At 47.2% G+C, this 19,321-nt stretch overlaps 1 protein-coding gene across 3 annotated transcripts in view; it reads left to right on the forward strand.

Moving 5' to 3' along the window:
- LOC113959836 (tetraspanin-15-like) overlaps positions 1-14,623 on the forward strand; it is a 44,874-nt gene extending 30,251 nt beyond the window's left edge. For all 3 annotated transcript variants that reach the window (XM_027669107.1, XM_027669108.1, XM_027669109.1), the window contains 3 exons: positions 2,265-2,318; positions 2,652-2,768; positions 14,149-14,623. In XM_027669107.1, coding sequence (XP_027524908.1) covers positions 2,265-2,318; positions 2,652-2,768; positions 14,149-14,388 — 411 coding nt within the window. In that variant the 3' untranslated portion in view covers positions 14,389-14,623. The remainder of the gene's footprint in view (positions 1-2,264; positions 2,319-2,651; positions 2,769-14,148) is intronic.
- Positions 14,624-19,321: the final 4,698 nt, after the last annotated feature.

Here is a 19,321-nt window from a genome sequence, read left to right on the forward strand (position 1 = left end):
AGAAACTTCAAGTGGAAGTATGGAAAAGGAAAAGAGACAGCTTTTTATTAACAAAAGCTGAATGAACAACAAATGGTGCGATCAAAAACTTTCAGAAGAAACAAAACAAAGTCCCAATTCCTCAGGTGGGGGGGAGAAACCTGTGGCAGCTCAGGGCTGGGGGGGAGGCAGGACTGTCCTGGCAGTTCAACAGCTGCTCACAGCCCCCTGTGCCCACAGCCAGCAATGAAGGAATCCCTGTGCTGGTTTAAAGGTAAACCAGCAGGGGAAATAAACTCAACTCAAAGGAGAGATTATAAGTCAGAATAACAATTTAATAAAATAATACAATAAATACAATTATACAGACAAACAGTTGGTTTTAACCCACAAAACCCAAAGGTATAACCCAGCACCCTGGGGGACGAACAGAGTGGTGTTTGTTGGGCCCCCTGAGTCCAAAGGAAAAGGAGAGGGAAAAAACCTGTTGGTGAGAGTGCTGGTGCAGTCTGGGCAAGAGTGGTGGTCTCAGTCTGGTTGAGAGTGGTGGTCTGGAGTCTTCCTCTGGATCCCACGAGTGGTTAAAAAAAAGTCCCAAGACCCCAAGATTATCTATCCTCAGGTTCAGGCAGGAATGCCCAGCACCTCCCTCAGGGTGGGGAGTTCCACACTGGGGGTGAGGACAGGAGCACCCTCCTGTCTCCCAGTTCCACACTGGGGGTGAGGACAGGAGCACCCTCCTGTCTCCCAGGCCTCTGAACACCCAGTTTACAGCCTGAGGGGTCAGGGCTGCTCTGGGCAGAGGGTGTAAATGGTTCATTGAGAACAGTTTCTGGGCAATGGCAGGGAAGGCTCTAGAATACCCAGTTTTGGGTTACACCCATCCAGTGATGAACTGGTCCCAGCTGTTCTAACCAGGACAATCCCTTTTCCCCCAGGCAGTGTGAAGGCAGAACACCTCGCTCTGACCTGGGTCAGTCTCTCTCTCTTGGTCTTCTCCACGAGGTGTCCCGTGGGGAAAAAAGACTTCCTCTCAGGAAAAGAGAAAGAGGTGGCCAAAAATGGGGCTCCTGCTCTGTCTGGTCCTGGACCAAACCCAACAGCCCCCAAACCAAGGACTCCCTGCTGTCCCTGCAGCCACCACACTTTCCTCGAGTCCTTCCCCTGTCCCCACTCCAACCCACCCCCTCCCCGACCCCCCCATCCCAGAACAAACAGATGGGGGGATGGGGACCCTGGGGAAGAAAAAGCCAATTCCAACGTCTCTTTTCAAACCTCTGACATCATGGATTGGTTGGGGTTGGAAGGGAATTTAAAGCCCATCCAGTGCCACTCCCTGCCATGGGCAGGGACACCTTCCACTGTCCCAGGTTGCTCTAACCTGACCTTGGACACTTCCAGGGATGGGGACCCTGGGGAAGAAAAAGCCAATTCCAACGTCTCTTTTCAAACCTCTGACATCATGGATTGGTTGGGGTTGGAAGGGACCTTGAAGATCACCCGATGCCACCCCCTGCCATGGCCAGGGACACCTTCCACTAGCCCAGGTTGCTCCAACCTGGCCTTGGACACTTCCAGGGATCCAGGAGCAGCAACAGCTTCTCTGGGAGTTCCATCCCACCCCTTCACCATCCTCCCAGGGACGAATTCCTTCCCAACATCCCATCCTACCCCACCCTCTGGCAGTGGGAAGTCTCCTTTTGGCTGCAGCTCTTGAAACATTTTATTTGGCCGCCAAAGATCTCAGCCCTGGGGATGTCTGAAAACCTCATGTTTCTCTACAGAGTGATGGAAGACTTTGGGGAAATTCCCAAAGTCTTGATTTCTGGAGAGCCCAATACCTTCAACCCCTGTGAAATTCCAGTCATTCTGAAGGAGACACACGACTGGAGGTGAAAGTCCAGGGAATGCTGGGAAAGAGCTGCTTTACAGGAGCCCCCAGGATGTGGAGATGGTCATGGTTTAAACCACTGGGAGAGGGTTTGGGGGCCTGAACATCCTCCAGAACAGCAGAAAACAGAGAGAAAAGGGGTTGAAAAAATATAATTGAAATACCCCAACAACTTTCTGCCAAAATTTCCAGTTCAAGCATCACCTTTGGGCAAAAAAGGGCCTTGAGGTGACAACGTGAGGTGTGAGGGTTGGTGTCTGCTTGACTTTTGCTGCTCTGAATAGTCCCACATGGGGCAGCTCTTCTATTTCTTGTTTTTAAGTCTTATTTCTTGTATTTCTTTGTATACATTTGTTGCTCTGGGATGAGTTTGTTCAATTTTCTCTCTCCACAGGCCCCTGGAGAGGTCGTGAACACCCTCTGTGGGTACAGGACACTCGACAAAGAGGTGACTTTTTGGACTCTGTAAGAGATTTGCTGCTTCCTCTTCCCCAGATCCCCTAAAAAATCCAGTTGGAACAGTCTGGAGGTACCAGCTGAGTATAAATTCCATTTTATTGCTTTTCCCTGGAATTTTGGGGTGTTCCTCAGGCTCACAGAGCGTGTGAGTTTGGGTATTCCCTGGGACATTCCCGAACCATGACATCCCTGTGGGGTTTGCTGGGCCTTTTCTGGACCAGAACCTGGAGATGCTGGTAGTGAGCTGTGTTTGGTGCTGGGAGAGAAGCTGATTTTGATGCCTCTGGGGGTGACCAGGATGTTTTTCTCCCCCTTTTTCCAGCGCTTGGAGCTGCTCAGCATCATCCATGTCCGGGGTTGTATCCACGCCGTGGGGCTCTGGCTCAAGGACAACTTTGAGGCCACTTTGGGCATTGTTTGCTCCCTGTTGCTCCCACAGGTACGTGGTGGATTCCATCAGAACTCTCCTGGCTTTTTTCACTCTGCTGGAGGAGGAAAATAATTCACTTTTAGTTATTTTTCCCCTCCATTTATATCCAAAATTGTGGCCTGGGCAAATGAACAGTTTATGACTGTGGTGGGTGACTCAGAACACTCCTGAAATCTAATTATTGATCAAATCACAGCCTCTGAAAGCAAATCATGCCTATGTGAGCAGAGCAAATCCTCCTCTATTTGTTTTCACGGCTCTGCTCAAACAGAGCAGAAATATTAACCAAAATAAAGTGTAATGGTAAATTTAGTTGTGTTTGCCTCAGGAAATCCATTAACGATGTCTGAGGACCCAACTGACTTTTCAGGTAATGAAGCTTTTCATCACAGATAATTAACATGGAGAGAAATTCGGGGTTGTGGCTGGGACTCTTTTTGCAACACTGTCACAGCTGTGCTGGCCAGGAGGGGAATCTCTCTCTCAGATCTTCCCAGAATTATTTTGGTGATGATTTAGTGCTGATTTGATCCTTTTTCTGATTCATGTCAAGGCTCACAAGCAAAATCTTTCTTTTTGTTGGATTAATGTTGGGTTCACTGCTGGAGGGGTTTGCTGATGCTCTCCGGATATGGGGTTTTATTTAAATGGGAATGAAATTATTTCCTGTTTTACTGTGTTTCTGCTTGAAACAAAAGGTAAAAAGTGGTTGGAAAAAGCAGAAGCTGTTGGGGAAATATGTTAATTTTTCAAAGGATGGATTTTGCTCTCGAGCTCTCAGATGGTCCAGATGAGAAACTGAGGTGGGGGAGTAGTTTGTGCTCAATCCTGGCTGTGATTCCCGACTTTTCTAAAGTGATTCCATTAAAAATATGCAAATGAGCCCTGAAATTCTGCTGTGCTGCCACCAGGAAACACAACAGGCCCAGGAATGGGGTGAAAAGTGCCACAATCGAGGCAGGACATCGAGAGCCCATTAGAGGAGCCTCCTGTTGGGTTCTCCATTAACCTGCCAACGGGAAGCTCTTAACTGGGAAGGATGGGGAGCAAAAGCAGGGCTGGCAACGAGGATTTCTGAGCCCTGATGAATCTCAAGTGCTGTTGAGGCAGCTCTGTGATTTCTCTGTCGTGCCATTAAAGGCTCTTCATATGCAGAACCTCGTTCATCCCATCTGCTCACGAGTTTTAAATATAAATCATATTTGATTCTGTCAAGTTTTGGAGGGGATGAAGTTCCATCTCTGTTGCCAGGAGCTGTCAGCCCAGGAACAGCTTCATCCCCAGCAGCTGCCAGGAGAAAGTGGAGTGAGAGTGTTGTCCTTGAATTGCTGATCCAAGGGGGAAAAGCGTTGGCGCCGTTGATGTGAGGAGGTGACAGTGCCCTGAAATTTGGGAAGAGGGAATATGTTGACATGTCCCATCTCTGCCTTTTTGGATATTTGTCATGTCCCACATGGAACACGGTGCAAACCACCCTGGTGGGAAACTTCCAGGATGCTCAGGAGAGGACTGGGATTGTGATCCAAATCCTGAGTCCTGCTTTGGTGTTCTCCCAGTTTTCCTCATTGTTGCTCTTCCTTAGGACCAAACTTCAGGCCTGTTTGACCTCAAGAGTTCAAAGGTTGAGGATCTGAGCTTGGTTCATGTTGATCAAGATTCATCCAAGATTTCTGCTGGGATCTGGGAGCATCAACTGGCTTTTGTACAGAAAAAAGGACCCAAGAGGAGTTTTGGCTGATGGAGAGTAGGAAATTATTCCTCTCCATGTTGTCCTTCCACCACAGAAGGTGCAACAACACAGAGGGTGGACAACATGTCCTTCCTTTGCACCCAGATGTGGGAAACCACTAAATTTTGCCTTTCCATGATGCAGGAAGTTACCGAATTTATGAATTTCCTCTGCTTTTCCCCAAATACCTGTGAGAGCCCTAGGGCTGCTTGGCTTGGCTTCCTGGGGCTTGTGGGCATCTGTCCAATGATGTTCAGGGAGATCTGTAAATCCCCGGGGTCCTGGTGGGTGTTGGACTGATTGAAGAGGTGAAAAATCCCATTCCCAGGCCTTCCAGGAACTAGGAATCTGAAAAATTCCCTCCTGAGAATCTCAGGGGTCAGGTAACTTGTTATTAGTGCCGAGCTCCGAATCAGGAGTTGATGCCCAGAGACACCTTTGATGGGAGAGAGAGAACAAGAACATCCAGGAGAAAATGAAAATACCCAGATAAGGTTGTCCTTGCTTTCCAAGCACCTCAAAAACATGAATATTGGCCTTTTCCCTCTGGGAAAAAAATGAACAGGTGCTGGAACGGGAGTTTGAGTTGAATGATTTGCCCAGTGAAGGGTCTTCTGCACACCCAGGGCTTCAGGGCTGGGATCCCTCCATGGGATCTCCAGGAAGTTCCATGGAGATGATGAGCAGCCCATGGGCCAAATCCATGGATAAATCCATTTATGTCCCTGTAATAACACTTAGTAACTGGACACATCACTGTGTAGCTTTTCCCCTCTCCCAGCCCATGCAAGGCAGGGGGAGTTTGTAGTTCCATGATCCCTCCAAAATCCTGAATGTCTCCTCCTTTTTTAAATAATCCCTCAAGCAGTGAGGATAAAAAAAATCCCGTGTGAGGAGTGGGAAGTGGTTTTGTTCATTTGCCTTATTCAAACACACCAACTCCATCATTTTCCTGCCTTTGCCTTTCATTCTCTTTTCCCTTTTTCCTGTGTTTCATTCAATTGTTTTCCTGCCTTTACCTTTCATTCTCTTTTCCCTTTTTCCTGTGTTTCATTCAATTGTTTTCCTGCCTTTGCCTTTCATTCTCTTTTCCCTTTTTTCCTGTTTCATTCTGCACAATCCCCTTTTCTTGCCCTTCATCTCAGCCAAACTCAGGCAGAGGCCAAGCTGTCACACATTTCATATCACCCTCCAAAAGACACTTTAATTCAGGCTCTGGCACTCAGAGGCAAATTCCTGTTGTGGCCTTGTTGTGTTTAATTATGGAGCAGCCCCAGATCTTTCAGCAGGGGTGGCAAAGCACAGGAATTTGTTTCCTGCTGGCTGCTCCCTTCCCTTCCCCGCCTCCAGCAAGATTAGCCAAGGAGTTCTAAATGTGCAGGAGACGTGTTTGTGGTGCAAATAAGGCAGAAAACCTCGTCCCTTGCTCTTGTAGCAGCTTTTTGATGGACCACAGGAAGTGCATCTCCAGCTCCTTCATTCCCTGGCTTTGCAGGAGATGTTTGCTGGTGGTATTTCAGAGAATCCTGGAATGGTTTGGGTTGAAAGGGACCTTAAAAACCACTCAGTGCCACTCCCTGCCATGGGCAGGGACACCTTCCACTAGCCCAGGTTGCTTCAACCCGGCCTTGGACACTTCCAGGGATGGGGCACCCACAGCTTCTCTGGGAATTCCACTGCAGCCCCTCACCACCCAGTTTCTTCCCAATATTCCATCTTAATCTCCATTTTTCCAGTGTAGGGCCATTCCCCCTTGTCCTGTCCCTCCATCCCTTGTCCCAAGTCCCTCTCCAACTCTGGGAGCCCTCTAGGCCCTGGAAGGGGCTCTCAGGTCTTCTCTCCAGCCCCTCTCCACCCTCCCAGGGAAGAATCCCTTCCCAAAATCCCATCTCAACCTGGCAGTTGACAGCCATTAAAGTGAGAGTCTCCCTAGAGCCTTCTCTTCTCCAGGTTGGGCATTCCCAGCTCTCCCAGCCTGGCTCCAGAGCAGCCCTTGGATCACCTTCCTTAGCAAATTGAAGACACAGCCACTGTAAAAAGGCAGAAGTAAGAGCATAAAAAAGCTCCACAACCCTTTTTTCTCCCTAAAAAGGGGGATTTTTTTTCAATCCTAAAGAAGCAGAAAGTGATGCAAGTCCAATTAAAAGGGAGAAAAAAATCTCTGGGAGGTCCCTGTTAGGGGTTAAAATCACTCTGTGGTGCAGAGTGAATTGTTTCTACCTCTGTTTCACTTTGTAATTCCATCCATCTCCAGAGCTCTGCCCTGGGAGCATCCACAGAGTAATGGATTGTCAGTGCAGGGGTAGATGTTCCCTCCTCAGAGTATAAATCCACAAGATCAACACTTTCATTCCCTAAAAAATGCAAAATTAGACTTTCAAGAGGCATTTTGCAGCTTGACATCTTCATCTCCCGCTGCCAGGAATGGTAAATGTTTCTTGGTGTAAAGGGCATCGAATCCACCAAAGTTCCTTTTTCCTTTGCAAGATTAATTTGGGGTTTGTTTGCTTTTTAATATCCCTGTGGCTCCAGGGCCTGCTGTGTTCTCAAGTGGCTGACATGTGCTTAATGGAGTAGAAAAGGGGAATAAAAGGGATTTTTCCATCTGCAGCCCATGACCCCGACAAGAGGCTGCTCTATAAATACCAATTTATGGGAGGAAAAGTCAATAAAAGAGAAATGCTTTGCTTTTTACTTCATTAGCTCTGGGAAAGCCTGAAATGATTCAGTAATTCTGGTGAGCGGGATCCAGCTTTCCAGCACCCAGACCCGGAAATATTTGCATGGAAAAGGGTTTCCTGGCAGGAAGTTTTGCATGGAAAGCCCCTCCTTGGGCTGCTGGCTCATTATCTCCATGGTCAGAGCCGGGTCTGTGGGACCCATGGTGCAGAGGGATGTGCTTCACCCTGCCAGGGCTCCTGAACATCCTTGGGTTGCTCTTTTCCATCCTTATTTTTTGCCCTTGTGAAGCAAAATCCAAAGGGATCCTGCTTTGGTTGGTGAGGAAAATACCCATGGAGGAGCTGAGCTGCTTCTGAGTGCTCTGAAAGGGCCCAAAATGCAACTTTCCACCCCAAAAAAAGCCACTGATCACACACAGATGAACACACACATCCCTCAGGGAAAACATCTGTGGGTTCCAGCCCCTTGTCTGTTGTATCATGATGTGAAAAGGAGTGTTTGAGCCTTTTCCTTCGTTGCTTCCAAAACTTCCCAATCCCTGTATCCAGAAATGGAAGAGATGAGCCTTCAGTCATTCCCAGGGAAGAGGATGTTGGGTCACATTGGGCCATTCTCTCTTCTTGGAGAGAATTCCCAATGCAAATCTGTTCAGTCCAGGGGAACAAATGGATTTGAGCAAAGCTGGGCCTTGGCAAGGATGGAGCTGAGCACCAAAGCTCCTCCTGATTAGTCTTACATGGGAGACAGAAATACTTGGCTTAGGCCTGGCAGAGTCATGGCTTGGTTTGGGTTGGGAGGGACCTTAAAGACCGTCTAATTCCAACCCCTTTCCATGGACAGGGACACCTTCCACTAGCCCAGGTTGCTCCAACCTGGCCTCGGACAGTTCCAGGGATCCAGGGGCAGCCACAGCTTCTCTGGGCAACCTGTGTTGGTTGGAAGAGACCTTAAAGACCATCTGATATGGTTTGAAGCTGGCTCCCTGCCAAGTCTCCAAACCTTACCACCAGAAGCCCCCCCCCCCCCCAAACCTCAGGGAGAAGAGGGAGAAAAACAACCAAGAAAACCTGAAACAAGAGAGAGACAGCTAAAGTGATATATATAAATATATTTACACTTATGTTACAATTGAAATATATATATAATTTAAAATATATACAATTTCACAAGGGAAGGGGAAGGGGGAAGGGAAAGGGAACAAAACCAAAATAAAAAATATATATATATATATTTCCCAATCAGTAGCCCGAGATCTAGTAACTAAAGAGTTAGCAAAGAAAAATATCCCACCACTCTCCTTGGGACAACCGAGAGTTGCTCCGGGACGATCGCCGGCAACCTCCGCCTCCCAAGGTCGACAAGGCCTCACCAGGCCTCGCTCCCCAACAGGACAGACTCAACAGCAGGGAACCTGCACCTCCAAGCCGCTGGAAGGAAAGAGAGCGAAGGCCTTTCCTCCTTTCTTCTTATAATCTGGTTTACGTAAAAATCGTAGGGAATACTGGGTAAATCTGGGCCCTTCCTTGGTTACGAACTGGTCACCAAGGAAGGCCCAGACCAAACTACCACACCATCTCATTCCAATCCCTGCCATGGGCAGGGACTCCTCGTGATTTCCCAGTGGATTATTTATTGGTCTTCATTGATTCCCTCGATATCCAAAGGTCTTTGGATTTATTTGCACCCTGTAAGAGCAGTGACTCGATGGGTTTGTACCCTAAAAAAACCTTCGTTTTGCAAACCCTGGGCATTTAAATCCCCCAAAACCAGCACAGACAGAGGCAGGAGCCGAGACCTCCCGAGGCCACAGTGGTTTCCTGAATTCCATTCGGGAAGAACAGCAATTTTCTAACTCAAAATGACCCTCAAACAGCAACTCCCCAGTGCTTGGTGCTGAATTACCATCCCAGGGCTGGGAGAAAAGCAGCTTTTTAATGTTTTTCGCCTCCCCTTTGATACATTTTGTTACCATGTTCCTCTGCAGTAACTCCTTCCTTCATATTGCAGAGCAATAAAATCAATGTTGGCGTTGAAATTCTCTTCACTTCTGGAAAACACGGGGCCCTTGGTGCCGGAGATATTGGATCCATCGATATTCCTGACAGCTTTTTCTGTTCTCATTAAGGGAAAGAGGATATTTAGAGGCAAGCTGGGATGGAGGGTGGTTCATAACTCAGAGGAGGGTGAGGGCTGTGGGATTCTGCTGCTGCTGCTGCAGGACTTGCGCTTGTTTTATTCCCTTCAGGAAGTCCCCAGTTTAACCAGGACACCTTGGAGCAGGGGGGATGATGTCCCCAAACCTGACTGGCTCTTCATTTGCATGAAATGCACTGTAAACACAAATTATTGTCTGGCTCAGGGAGGAAAAAGTGACACATTTGCTTTCAAATCTGTCACTCCGGAGGGTTCTTCTCGCTCGGGATTTTAATCTGCCCACGGTGACAAGTTAATAACAGTAAATAATGTAAGGCTTGACATACATTTAAATAATATTTTAAAACTTCCTAAATCCTTAAAGGCTTTGCTGCTGAATATGGATTAGCATAGTCTTATTATCTGGATCCCTGTGGGGGAGCAGCATCTCTGGGCTCCCCCAGTTCATGGAGAGACAGATCCATACCCGTGTTGTCCAACAGAAGTCCCAGGAGCTGTAAAATAACCTCATTCCAGGCCAGTCGGACAACACAAGGAGATTCCAAGATATTCCCAGGCTCCAGTTTCCCTTTCAGCATCTGCAGTTATCTTTCCTGGGAAAAGAGCCCCAGTGGCACAAATACAGTGTTCCTGTATTTCCTGAATTTCTGGGAAAGCCCTGGGAGCCAAAACACCCCCCAGACTCCCACATCTTGCCTGTTCTTCAGGTGATTAATCCCATTATCAGGGATGAGGTGGAATAGAAAACAAGCACTGATCCGAGGACCAGTGGGTGCAATTAGGGAAGTGATTAGGGAAAAATTAGGGAATGGGGAAAGATCCAACTGGGGCCTTCAAGGAAGGGCTTGGTGTTGGGAGAGCATCTCCAAGGACACGGTTTTCCACTTCTTCTGACTTGTGGAAGCTGTTGATTCCTTAGGATCCATCTCCAGGTGAATTCAGGAAGGAAAAATCAATGCTGAGCTGGTTTGAGGTGACCCCTGTGCAAGGCCAAGCTGTTCATGGAGTTTCTCCATCTTTAAAAGGCAAATTCATAAACCCCAGAGATGTTTGTTTGGCTCTTTGCTCTCAGCTCAGTGGGGGACACTTTCAGCTCTCTGGGTGACACTTTTCTGATCTGTTTTTGTACCTTGTGGAGTTTTTTTCCTCCATTTTCTGCAGCCTCCTCTGGACAAACACTTTTCCCTTCCCAGTGTGGGACAAAACGGTCCCTAATTTGTGTTACAACCCTTTGCTTTCATCCCCATTTATCTTCCCCTAATGTTCCCACTTTCTAGGCTGTTTAAGAAATCCATTAGGACCCAGAAGGATGATTAATAGTATTTTTCAGCTCCAAAACCTGTGCAGGAGTTTCCACCTGATGGATGGGGCAGGTGGGACTGGTTATTTATTGACTCTTTGATGTAAGAAATGGTCCTGCAGTGTTCATTTGCAGCCTCAAAATTGTGAGGAAGAGCCCTGAGGCTCAAGATGGTCTTGTCCTTCTCCGTTCATCTATAATCTGTATCTAAATTTTGGCAGTTTTTGTGGATGAGAAGCTGGACATGAACCAAAATGAGCACTTGAAAGCCCAAAAATCCGCCATGGGCATCAGATGAGGGGGAATTCTGCCCCTCTGCCCCCTCAGGTGAGACTCCACCTGCAGAGCTGCTCCAGCCCTGGAATCCCCAACATCAGAAGGATTTGGAGCTGCTGGAGCGAGTCCAGAGGAGGCCACGGAGCTGCTCCCAGGGCTGGAGCCCCTCAGCTCTGGAGCCAGGCTGGGAGAGCTGGGGGGGTTCACCTGGAGAGGAGAAGGCTCCAGGGAGAGCTGAGAGCCCCTTGCAGGGCCTGAAGGGGCTCCAAGAGCTGGAGAGGGACTGGGGACAAGGGCTGGAGGGACAGGACAAGGGGGAATGGCTTCCCAGTGCCAGAGGGCAGGGAGAGATGGGATATTGGGAAGGAATTGTTGGCTGTAAGAGTGGGGAGGGGCTGGGATGGAACTCCCAGAGAAGCTGTGGTTGCCCCTGGATCTCTGGAAGTGTCCAAGGCCAGGTGGGAGCAACCTGGTTTAGTGGAAGGTGTCTCTGCCCAGGGCAGGGGGTGGCACTGGATGATCTCCAAGGTCCCTTCCCACCCAAACCATCCCATGTTCTTGCCCATCTCTGGCAGCTCCAGCTCCATCCCACCAGCAGCACTGGGGGTCTCAGACCCTCCCCAGCCCCAGCCCAGAGGCAGCTGAAAGATTTGGGTTTAACCTGTCACTGTAATGGATTTAAATGACAGGGAGTGGGGATCCTTTTGGGAAGGGATTCCTCCCTGGGAGGGTGGGGAGTGGCCGGGATGGGATTCCCAGAGAAGCTGTGGCTGTCCCTGGACCCCTGGAAGTGTCCAAGGTCAGGCTGGAGCAACCTGGGCTAGTGGAAGGTGTCCCTGCCCATGGCAGGGGGTGGCACTGGATGGGCTTTAAATTCCCTTTCAACCCAAACCATTCCATGTTTCCATGGTCTGGGGCTTGTAGGGAATAAATCTGGTTCCTCCAGGTCAGTGCTCAGGGTAGGGAAAGGCTTGGCACAGGAGGTGCAGTTTGTGTTGAAAACGCTCCAATTGCCCCATTTCCTCCTCAGTGTCTGGGTTGCAGATCACTCCTGGCCTTGTCCTGATGTTTTCAGCCCCTGCAGTGAAGCCCCATCAGGTGAAATCAAAGCAAATTGCTTGATATCCAGCTCTGATGAAAATCCTCCCCCTTCCTCACCATCCACCTGAAGATTTAAAGCCTAATTTTTAATTCCCTGCCAGCCAGCAGGGAAATTAGAATGACCTGTGTGACACCAGTCTTGCAGGAATGTCCTGTTTTTAGCAAGGGCTGGCCCTGGATATCTCTGCAACACTCATGGTGATGTTCAATGAATCCACATCCCTCTGTCAGGGAAGAGGGAATTTGGAGGTGGATTTGGCTAATAATGACTGTAGTGAGGCTGTTGGTTGGGTGGAAGATCCTCCCCTGTCCTGGGCACTGGTAGGACACCCAAAATCCTGGGGCAGTTCTGGCCCTTCATGACAAGACATTGAGGGGCTGGAGAGTGTCCAGGGAAGGGAGCGGAGCTGGGAAGGGGCTGGAGCAGCAGGAGAGGCTGAGGGAGCTGGGGGGGCTCAGCCTGGAGAAAAGGAGGCTCAGGGGGGACCTTCTGGCTCTGCAACTCCCTGACAGGAGGGGGGAGCTGGGGGGATTCAGGCTCTGCTGCCAGGGAACAAGGGACAGGAGGAGAGGGAACGGCCTCAAGCTGTACCAGGGGAGGCTCAGGTTGGATATTGGGGAAATTCCTTCCTGGAAAGGGCTGTCCAGCCCTGGCCCAGTGGTGGAGTCCCCATCCCTGAGGGAATTTAACATCCCTGTGGATGTGGCACTTGGGGACATGGGTCAGTGGTGCCTTGGCAGTGAATTCAGTGACCTTGGAGGGCTTTTCCAACCCAAAGGAGCCTATGGGTCTATCCCATGAGCCAAGGACTCAGTGTCCCAACCTCCCCTGAGAGAGGAGGTTGCTCTGTGGGATGGAATTTCTTCCTGGAAAGGGTGTTCAGGCTTTGGAAGGGGCTGCTCAGGGAGGTTTGGAGTCCCCACCCCTGGAGGTGTCCAAGGAAGGCCTGGCCGTGGCACTCAGTGCTCTGGGCTGGGGGACAAGGTGGGGATGGGGCACAGGTTGGACTGGGTGACCTTGGAGGGCTTTTCCAACCTCAAGGATTCCCTGATTCTGTATTAAGGAAACTTTCCAGCCACGCTGGTACATTCACCCAGTTTCCAAGAGTCACCAGAGCCAAATTCCTGCTGAACCTCAAAACTCACAGTGAACAGCTTTGAGCCACAAAACTCTCTGTATAATAGAGATAAATATAATATATAGAGAACTACTGAACTATTTTCATGAATTCTTCCCAAGTGCTTGCTCTCAGGTGACCCCCTTGTGCCCCCCAGCTCCAGGGCACTGGGGGAGGTGCCACTTCCAGTCAGGATAAAAGAGTCTTTTCCTCCCCAGCTTCCCTGGCCCCACACAAAGTCAGCCTCTGCCTGAGCCCTTCATCCTTGAACATGATCCAAAGGCAGGTTTCCTGCTAAAACACAGCATTTGGGGCTGGCAATGGGCTGCTCCATGAAATTCCCAGCCCAGAGACAACCCTTGGGAGTCAGGATGAGTGAGCAGAGAGCTCAGTTAGAGTTGGAAAGTCCAATGGGATCCAGTTCAAAGAGGAGCCCTAAAGGGGCTCCAGGAGAGCTGGAGAGGGACTTGGGACAAGGAGTGGAGGGACAGGACAAGGGGGAATGGCTTCCCACTGCCAGAGAGCAGAGCTGGGATATTGGGAAGGAATTGTTGGCTGTGAGGGTGTGGAACAGTTGGGATGGAATTGTCAGAGAAGCTGTGGCTGCCCCTGGATCCCTGGAAGTGTCCGAGGTGAGGTTGGACAAAGTTTGGAGCAACCTGGGATAGTGGAAGGTGTCCCTGCCCATAGCAGGGGGTGGCACTGGATGGGCTTTAAGATTCTTTCCAACCCAAACCATTCCATGCCTGGCAGTTTTCCCAGCTCCAAGAGCAGGAGGGTGCTCCAGCAGAGACCCAATATTTTAGGGAACCTCCTTGGAGAAGCTCAAATCCACTGATTCTTTAGCATGATCCAAAGGCAGGTTTCCTGCTAAAACACAGCATTTTGGGGCTGGCAATGGGCTGCTCCATGAAATTCCCAGCCCAGAGACAACCCTTGGGAGTCAGGATGAGTGAGCAGGTTGCAGAGTTGGAAAGTCCAACAGGATTTGCGTGACCACAAAGTGGTTTTGACCCTCCCATTTTGCAGGTGGTGGGGCTGGTGATGGCCTGGCTCTACTGGCAGAAGCTCAATGAGATCTACTCCAAGCTGGACACCGTGGACTTCAGGATCCTGGAGCTGCGGGATTTCAGCTTCGGGGCTGTGGATCTGAGCGGCGCCGGCTGGTGCTGGTGCCTGCCCAGGGAAGGGGGGTACATCCCTGTCAACCCTGGGGATGAGGAGGAAGAGGAGCAGGAGGAAGGCAGCACATCCCGCAGCAAAGTGTGAGGAGCTGGAGGACTCAGAGAGCTCTGGAGGAGGCAGCGGGTGTCGAGCGTGGGAATAACGCGATTTCTCTTCTCAGGTTCTGGAGGTGCTCTGGGGAGAAGGGAGCACTGGAAGGCTCAAAAACCTTCCATGTGGGCACAGGAGCTCCCCAGGGTCCTCCTGCTTGGCCTTTTGAAGTGTTTGTGCAACCACTGGTTGGGGTTTGGGGGTTTTTTTTATACAATAAATGTGAATTCTCTCGTGTTTTGCAAAGTTGTTTCCACTCAGCACTCACTGGTTGGGCTGTTGGGGAGGGGGTGGCACCTTCACTGTGCTCTAGGGGGTCTTTAGTGTTGGATTATCCCAGTTTTCTGAGAAATCATGGATTTCTGAGAGCTCCCCAGATGTGCCCAACTCCAGGAAAGCAGATCAGAAGGAAAAACCGGAGCAGCTTTCTCTGCAGAGCCTTCCCGAAGGGCTTTTCCAGGAATTCCAGGGAAGCACAACTTCCATCTCCTGGATCACAGTGGCTGTTTGGGCAGGGAGGGAAACACCCCTTTCTGAGGGTGTCCAGCTCTTCTCCATGAACTGTGGCTTCAGTTTTTATTCCCGGGCAAGGAAAAGGACGTTTACATGTTTAAACCTTTAAATTTGGAAGCTGAGGAGGGTTTTCCGTGTGGTGCCCCTGGGATGGAGGTGATTCCTCTGCTGGAGACCAACCCCCAGTGCCCAGGTAAGGAATTTCCTTTACCAATATTCCTTTTGCAGCTCAGTTCTCTCCTGTATCTCTTGGGGTGTGGGAATTCAAAAGCTGGGGAATGTTGTCCAGCCTTGGCTGGGTGAGTTGGGAAATGGGCTCGGAGGGGGAAAACTTAAACTGAGAACTTGTAGGTGTGTTTTTACCCAAAAAAACCCAGAGGAACCCCCTGCTGAGGGTAACCCACCCATGGTGAAACCTCCCAGAAAGCAGCCAGGAGCCGAATGCAAGGGAATAAACTGGGATCAGGGACCTGTTTTCTCTCCAAATGTGCCCAAATCCTGTGGATCCCCCGCAGGGACTGTAATTATCCCATTTATCGTGAGGGAAATCGTCCCAAAAGTGAAAGGAGAAGGGGAAACTCCGTTTGCCGAAGAGTGAAGGAAACACTGGGTTTGTTCTTGTATCTTTTTATTAATAAGGATATTTTGGAAGTTGGTTTCATGTCCGTGGATGCCCGAGAAGGGAAGGGGGGGAGCTGCTGTTGAACTGCCGGGCTCTGTCTCCCTCTTGCGACCGTTCCCAGGCTCCACTTTTTCATTAAATGGGAAAAATTCCCAGCGCAGGCCTGGAAAAAACACTTTTGGAACTGTTTTTTCCTATTGAACATAGAGCTGTCGGGAGATGAGCAGGAGATTATTGGTGGTTATTATTATTTTATTTTTACTATTAGCATTATTACTATTGTTATTATTATTATTATCAATAATCTCATTATCATCATATAATCACTATTATTATAATCATAATATCATCATAATTTATTAATATTATAATAATGTAACATTATTAGATTAATCCGGTAATATTAACATTATTAATATTAATATAAACATCATCATAACTATAATTATAATCGTGATTATTATTGTATCATCATAATTTATTAATATAGTAATAATTTAGTATTTTATAATAACACATTAAATTAATAATATAATGTCACTATAAGAATCACCATTATAATAATCACTATTATTGATGTTATTGTAATTTATTAGAATACTTTATTAGAATAATTTTTTGTCATCATTGTTGTCCTCATAATCATCATCACTATTATTGTTATGATCATCATTATGATTGTTATTATGATCATAATTTATTATTAGTATAGGAATTTAGCATTATTATTATAATAATATATAAATATAATAATAATCTATTATTATCCTCATTATTGGCATAATACTCATAATCACTGTTATTATCATTATTATTATCAGAATTTATTAGTATTATAGTAATGTAGCATTTTTATATTAATCTAGTGATATTTGTATTATTAATATTTATATAATCACCCTAACTGTCATTATAATTATAATCATTATGGGTATTATTATCATACTTTAGTAATATCATCATGATTTAGGATTGATATAATAATACATTAATATTTATATTATTAATGTCAATATAATTGTTATTATCATCATAATCACCATTATTATAATCATCATTATTATTGTTCTTATTATAATTTATAATAATTTATTAGAACAGCTTTTATTATTCTCATCATTGTTATCATCATAACCATCAGCATTATTATAATTATCATCATCATTATTATTGTTCTTATTATAATCGTTTATTGGCAATATGAGAATTTACCATTATTGTAATAATCTATTATTATTATCCTCATTATTATTATCATACTCATAATCACTATTATTATTGTCATCATTATTATAATAACTTATTAATATAATAATTATTTGGCATAATCAACATTAATATGAATAAAATTATAATAACAACAGTCTCCATTATTATATTAATCATTATTATTGTTATTATAATAATTTTTATTTTTATCATCATAATCATCACTATTATTATTATTATCACCATTATTATTGTTATTTGATCATAATTTATTAGTAACATAAGAACTTAGCATTATTACAATCATCTATTGTTATTATAATCCTCATTATTATTACCATATTCATAATCACTATTATAATAATTATTATATCATCATTATCATAATAATCATCACCACTATTATTATTACCATTATAATTTTTATTATCATAATTTATTTGTTGTATAAGAATTTAGCATTATTATAACAACTTTCTATTGTTATTATTATTAATAATAATAATGAATATTATAATAATTTTCAATAATAATAATAATAATAATAATAATAATAATAATAATACCAAAATTGGGGTGTTTTTGCAAGTGGAGAAGGTAAAAGCTGCAGCCCAGGAAAGTGGGATGAGCCTCCATGTTTAAGGAATAACAGGGCTCCTGCTCATGGAATTTTACTTTTCTTCCTTCTCCCTCTCTCCATGAGGGGTTTAATAAAACCTTAAGAAATCCGAGCTGAGAAATTCAAATAAATTCCGATAAATTTCCATGGAATTGGAGGGAAAAAAGTGAATTCCCTTTATTTTCCCTTTATTCACAGGACAAGAAGCATCAACACCTGGATTCCCTTTTCCTGGAGCCCAGCACGGGATGGGAGCAGGTCTCAGGTCTCATCCCAGGATTAATCCTGGCTTTGGGGCGCAGTGAGTGAGGGGGAGAAGCTGATTCTCCATCAGCTGGGACACTCAGATCCACGATTCCCACGGACAGTTGGGCTGGGAGTGCCTGGGAGGTGGGAAAGGTGGATTTAAGCAAGAGCAGGAAAATGAAAATTCACTTTGGAAAAGGTTTTCTCGACATCCAAACATGGTCATTACTCCAAATAAAGGGGATGCCAAAGACATTCCTGAATTCCCATGAAATCCTGTAGGCTCTGCTGCCTCGGTCCAGGCCTGACCCTGCTCCAGACCTGGCTTTGGTCTAGACCAGGCCTTGCTCTAAACCAGTCCTTGCTCCAAACCAGTCCTTGCTCTAAACCAATCCTTGCTCCAGACCTGGCCTTGGTCCAGGTCTGGCCTTGGTCCTAGACCTGACCTTACTCTAAACCTGTCCTTGCTCCAGACCGGACCTTGATCCTAGACCTGGCCTTACTCCAGACCTGACCCTGCTCCAGACCTGGCCTTTCTCAAGACCTGCCCATGTTCTAGACCAGGCCTTGCTCTAAGCCTGTCCTTACTCCACACCTAATCTTGCCCCAGACCCAACCTTTCTCCAGACCTGACCTTGCTCCAGAGTTGTCCCTGTACCAGGACTGGCCTTGGTCCAGACCCAACTGTGCCCCAGACCTGACCTTTCTCCAGACCTGGTCTTGCTCTAGGCTTGACCCTGCTCCACATGGAAGAGCAAATCAAAGAAAACAGGAGCTGGGAAGAAAACAGGAGCAGGAATAAAGCACCAAACAGGTTTTGCTTTGATTTTTCCGAGGCTCTGGATCATGCCATGGAATAACCCCCCAGAGGTGAGAGCAAAGGCCCAAGTTCAGATGATTTCAAGCTCAGAATCTGATTTTCCCAGTCCTTTTTTCTTGCCTGACAACGAGCCCAGCTCTGCTGAGGAGCCAGGAGCTGTTCCATGTGGATTTATTGACATCCCTGTTAAAAGGCCAAAGGGAGGCGAGGAAGCCAAGCGTGGAATGGGAGCAGAGCTCAGGAAGCTGAGCTGGGAGCGCTCCTGTGGCCCAGAGTTTGCTCTTCATGGCATTGAATTTACACATGATCAGCACATTGAAAGCAAAAGATGGAATTGCAAAAGAATTCCGTGTGATAAACTCTCCCCCAAGCTGCCTTTGGTGCCCCAGGGGCTGGTCCTGTTGTTCCCAGGGGTTTTAGGAGCATCTCAGTGATGGTGATGCCCCTCTGCACTTCCCTGAGGCATTTCCTCCTTAAAATCATGAAACTGCACAGAGAAAAGACATAAAAGCAGTTCCCTTCCAAAATCCCTCAGAACTGAGCCAAAATTGATGAACAAAAAGCCCCCGACAGCCCCAGAAGACACAAATCCTGCAGGCTGGGGAGGGACAGCTTGGATTTTCCACGTCCCGGTGGTGTGACAGCCCGAGCCCAGCCCAGTGCAGGGCAGGATCTCTGCTGGTTTGATGTTCCATCCTCTCCCGAGGTCTCTTTGCATCCCATGATGCTTCTCTGCTCCCAAAAGTCGATCAGTGTTGCCCAAAATACATTTGGACCCGGGAGCTGCGCAGCGTTTCCAGTTGGGCGTCGATAGGATGGTGGGAAGAGCAGCTTCATCCCAAGGCAGTCTGGGCTCCCACTCCCACCAGCACCCCTGACTTTCCTCTGCAGCCCCATC

The sequence above is a fragment of the Corapipo altera genome, unplaced genomic scaffold (genome assembly GCF_003945725.1).
Source record: "Corapipo altera isolate COAL_440 unplaced genomic scaffold, ASM394572v1 61022, whole genome shotgun sequence".
In the NCBI taxonomy this organism is placed as follows: Eukaryota; Metazoa; Chordata; class Aves; order Passeriformes; family Pipridae; genus Corapipo; species Corapipo altera.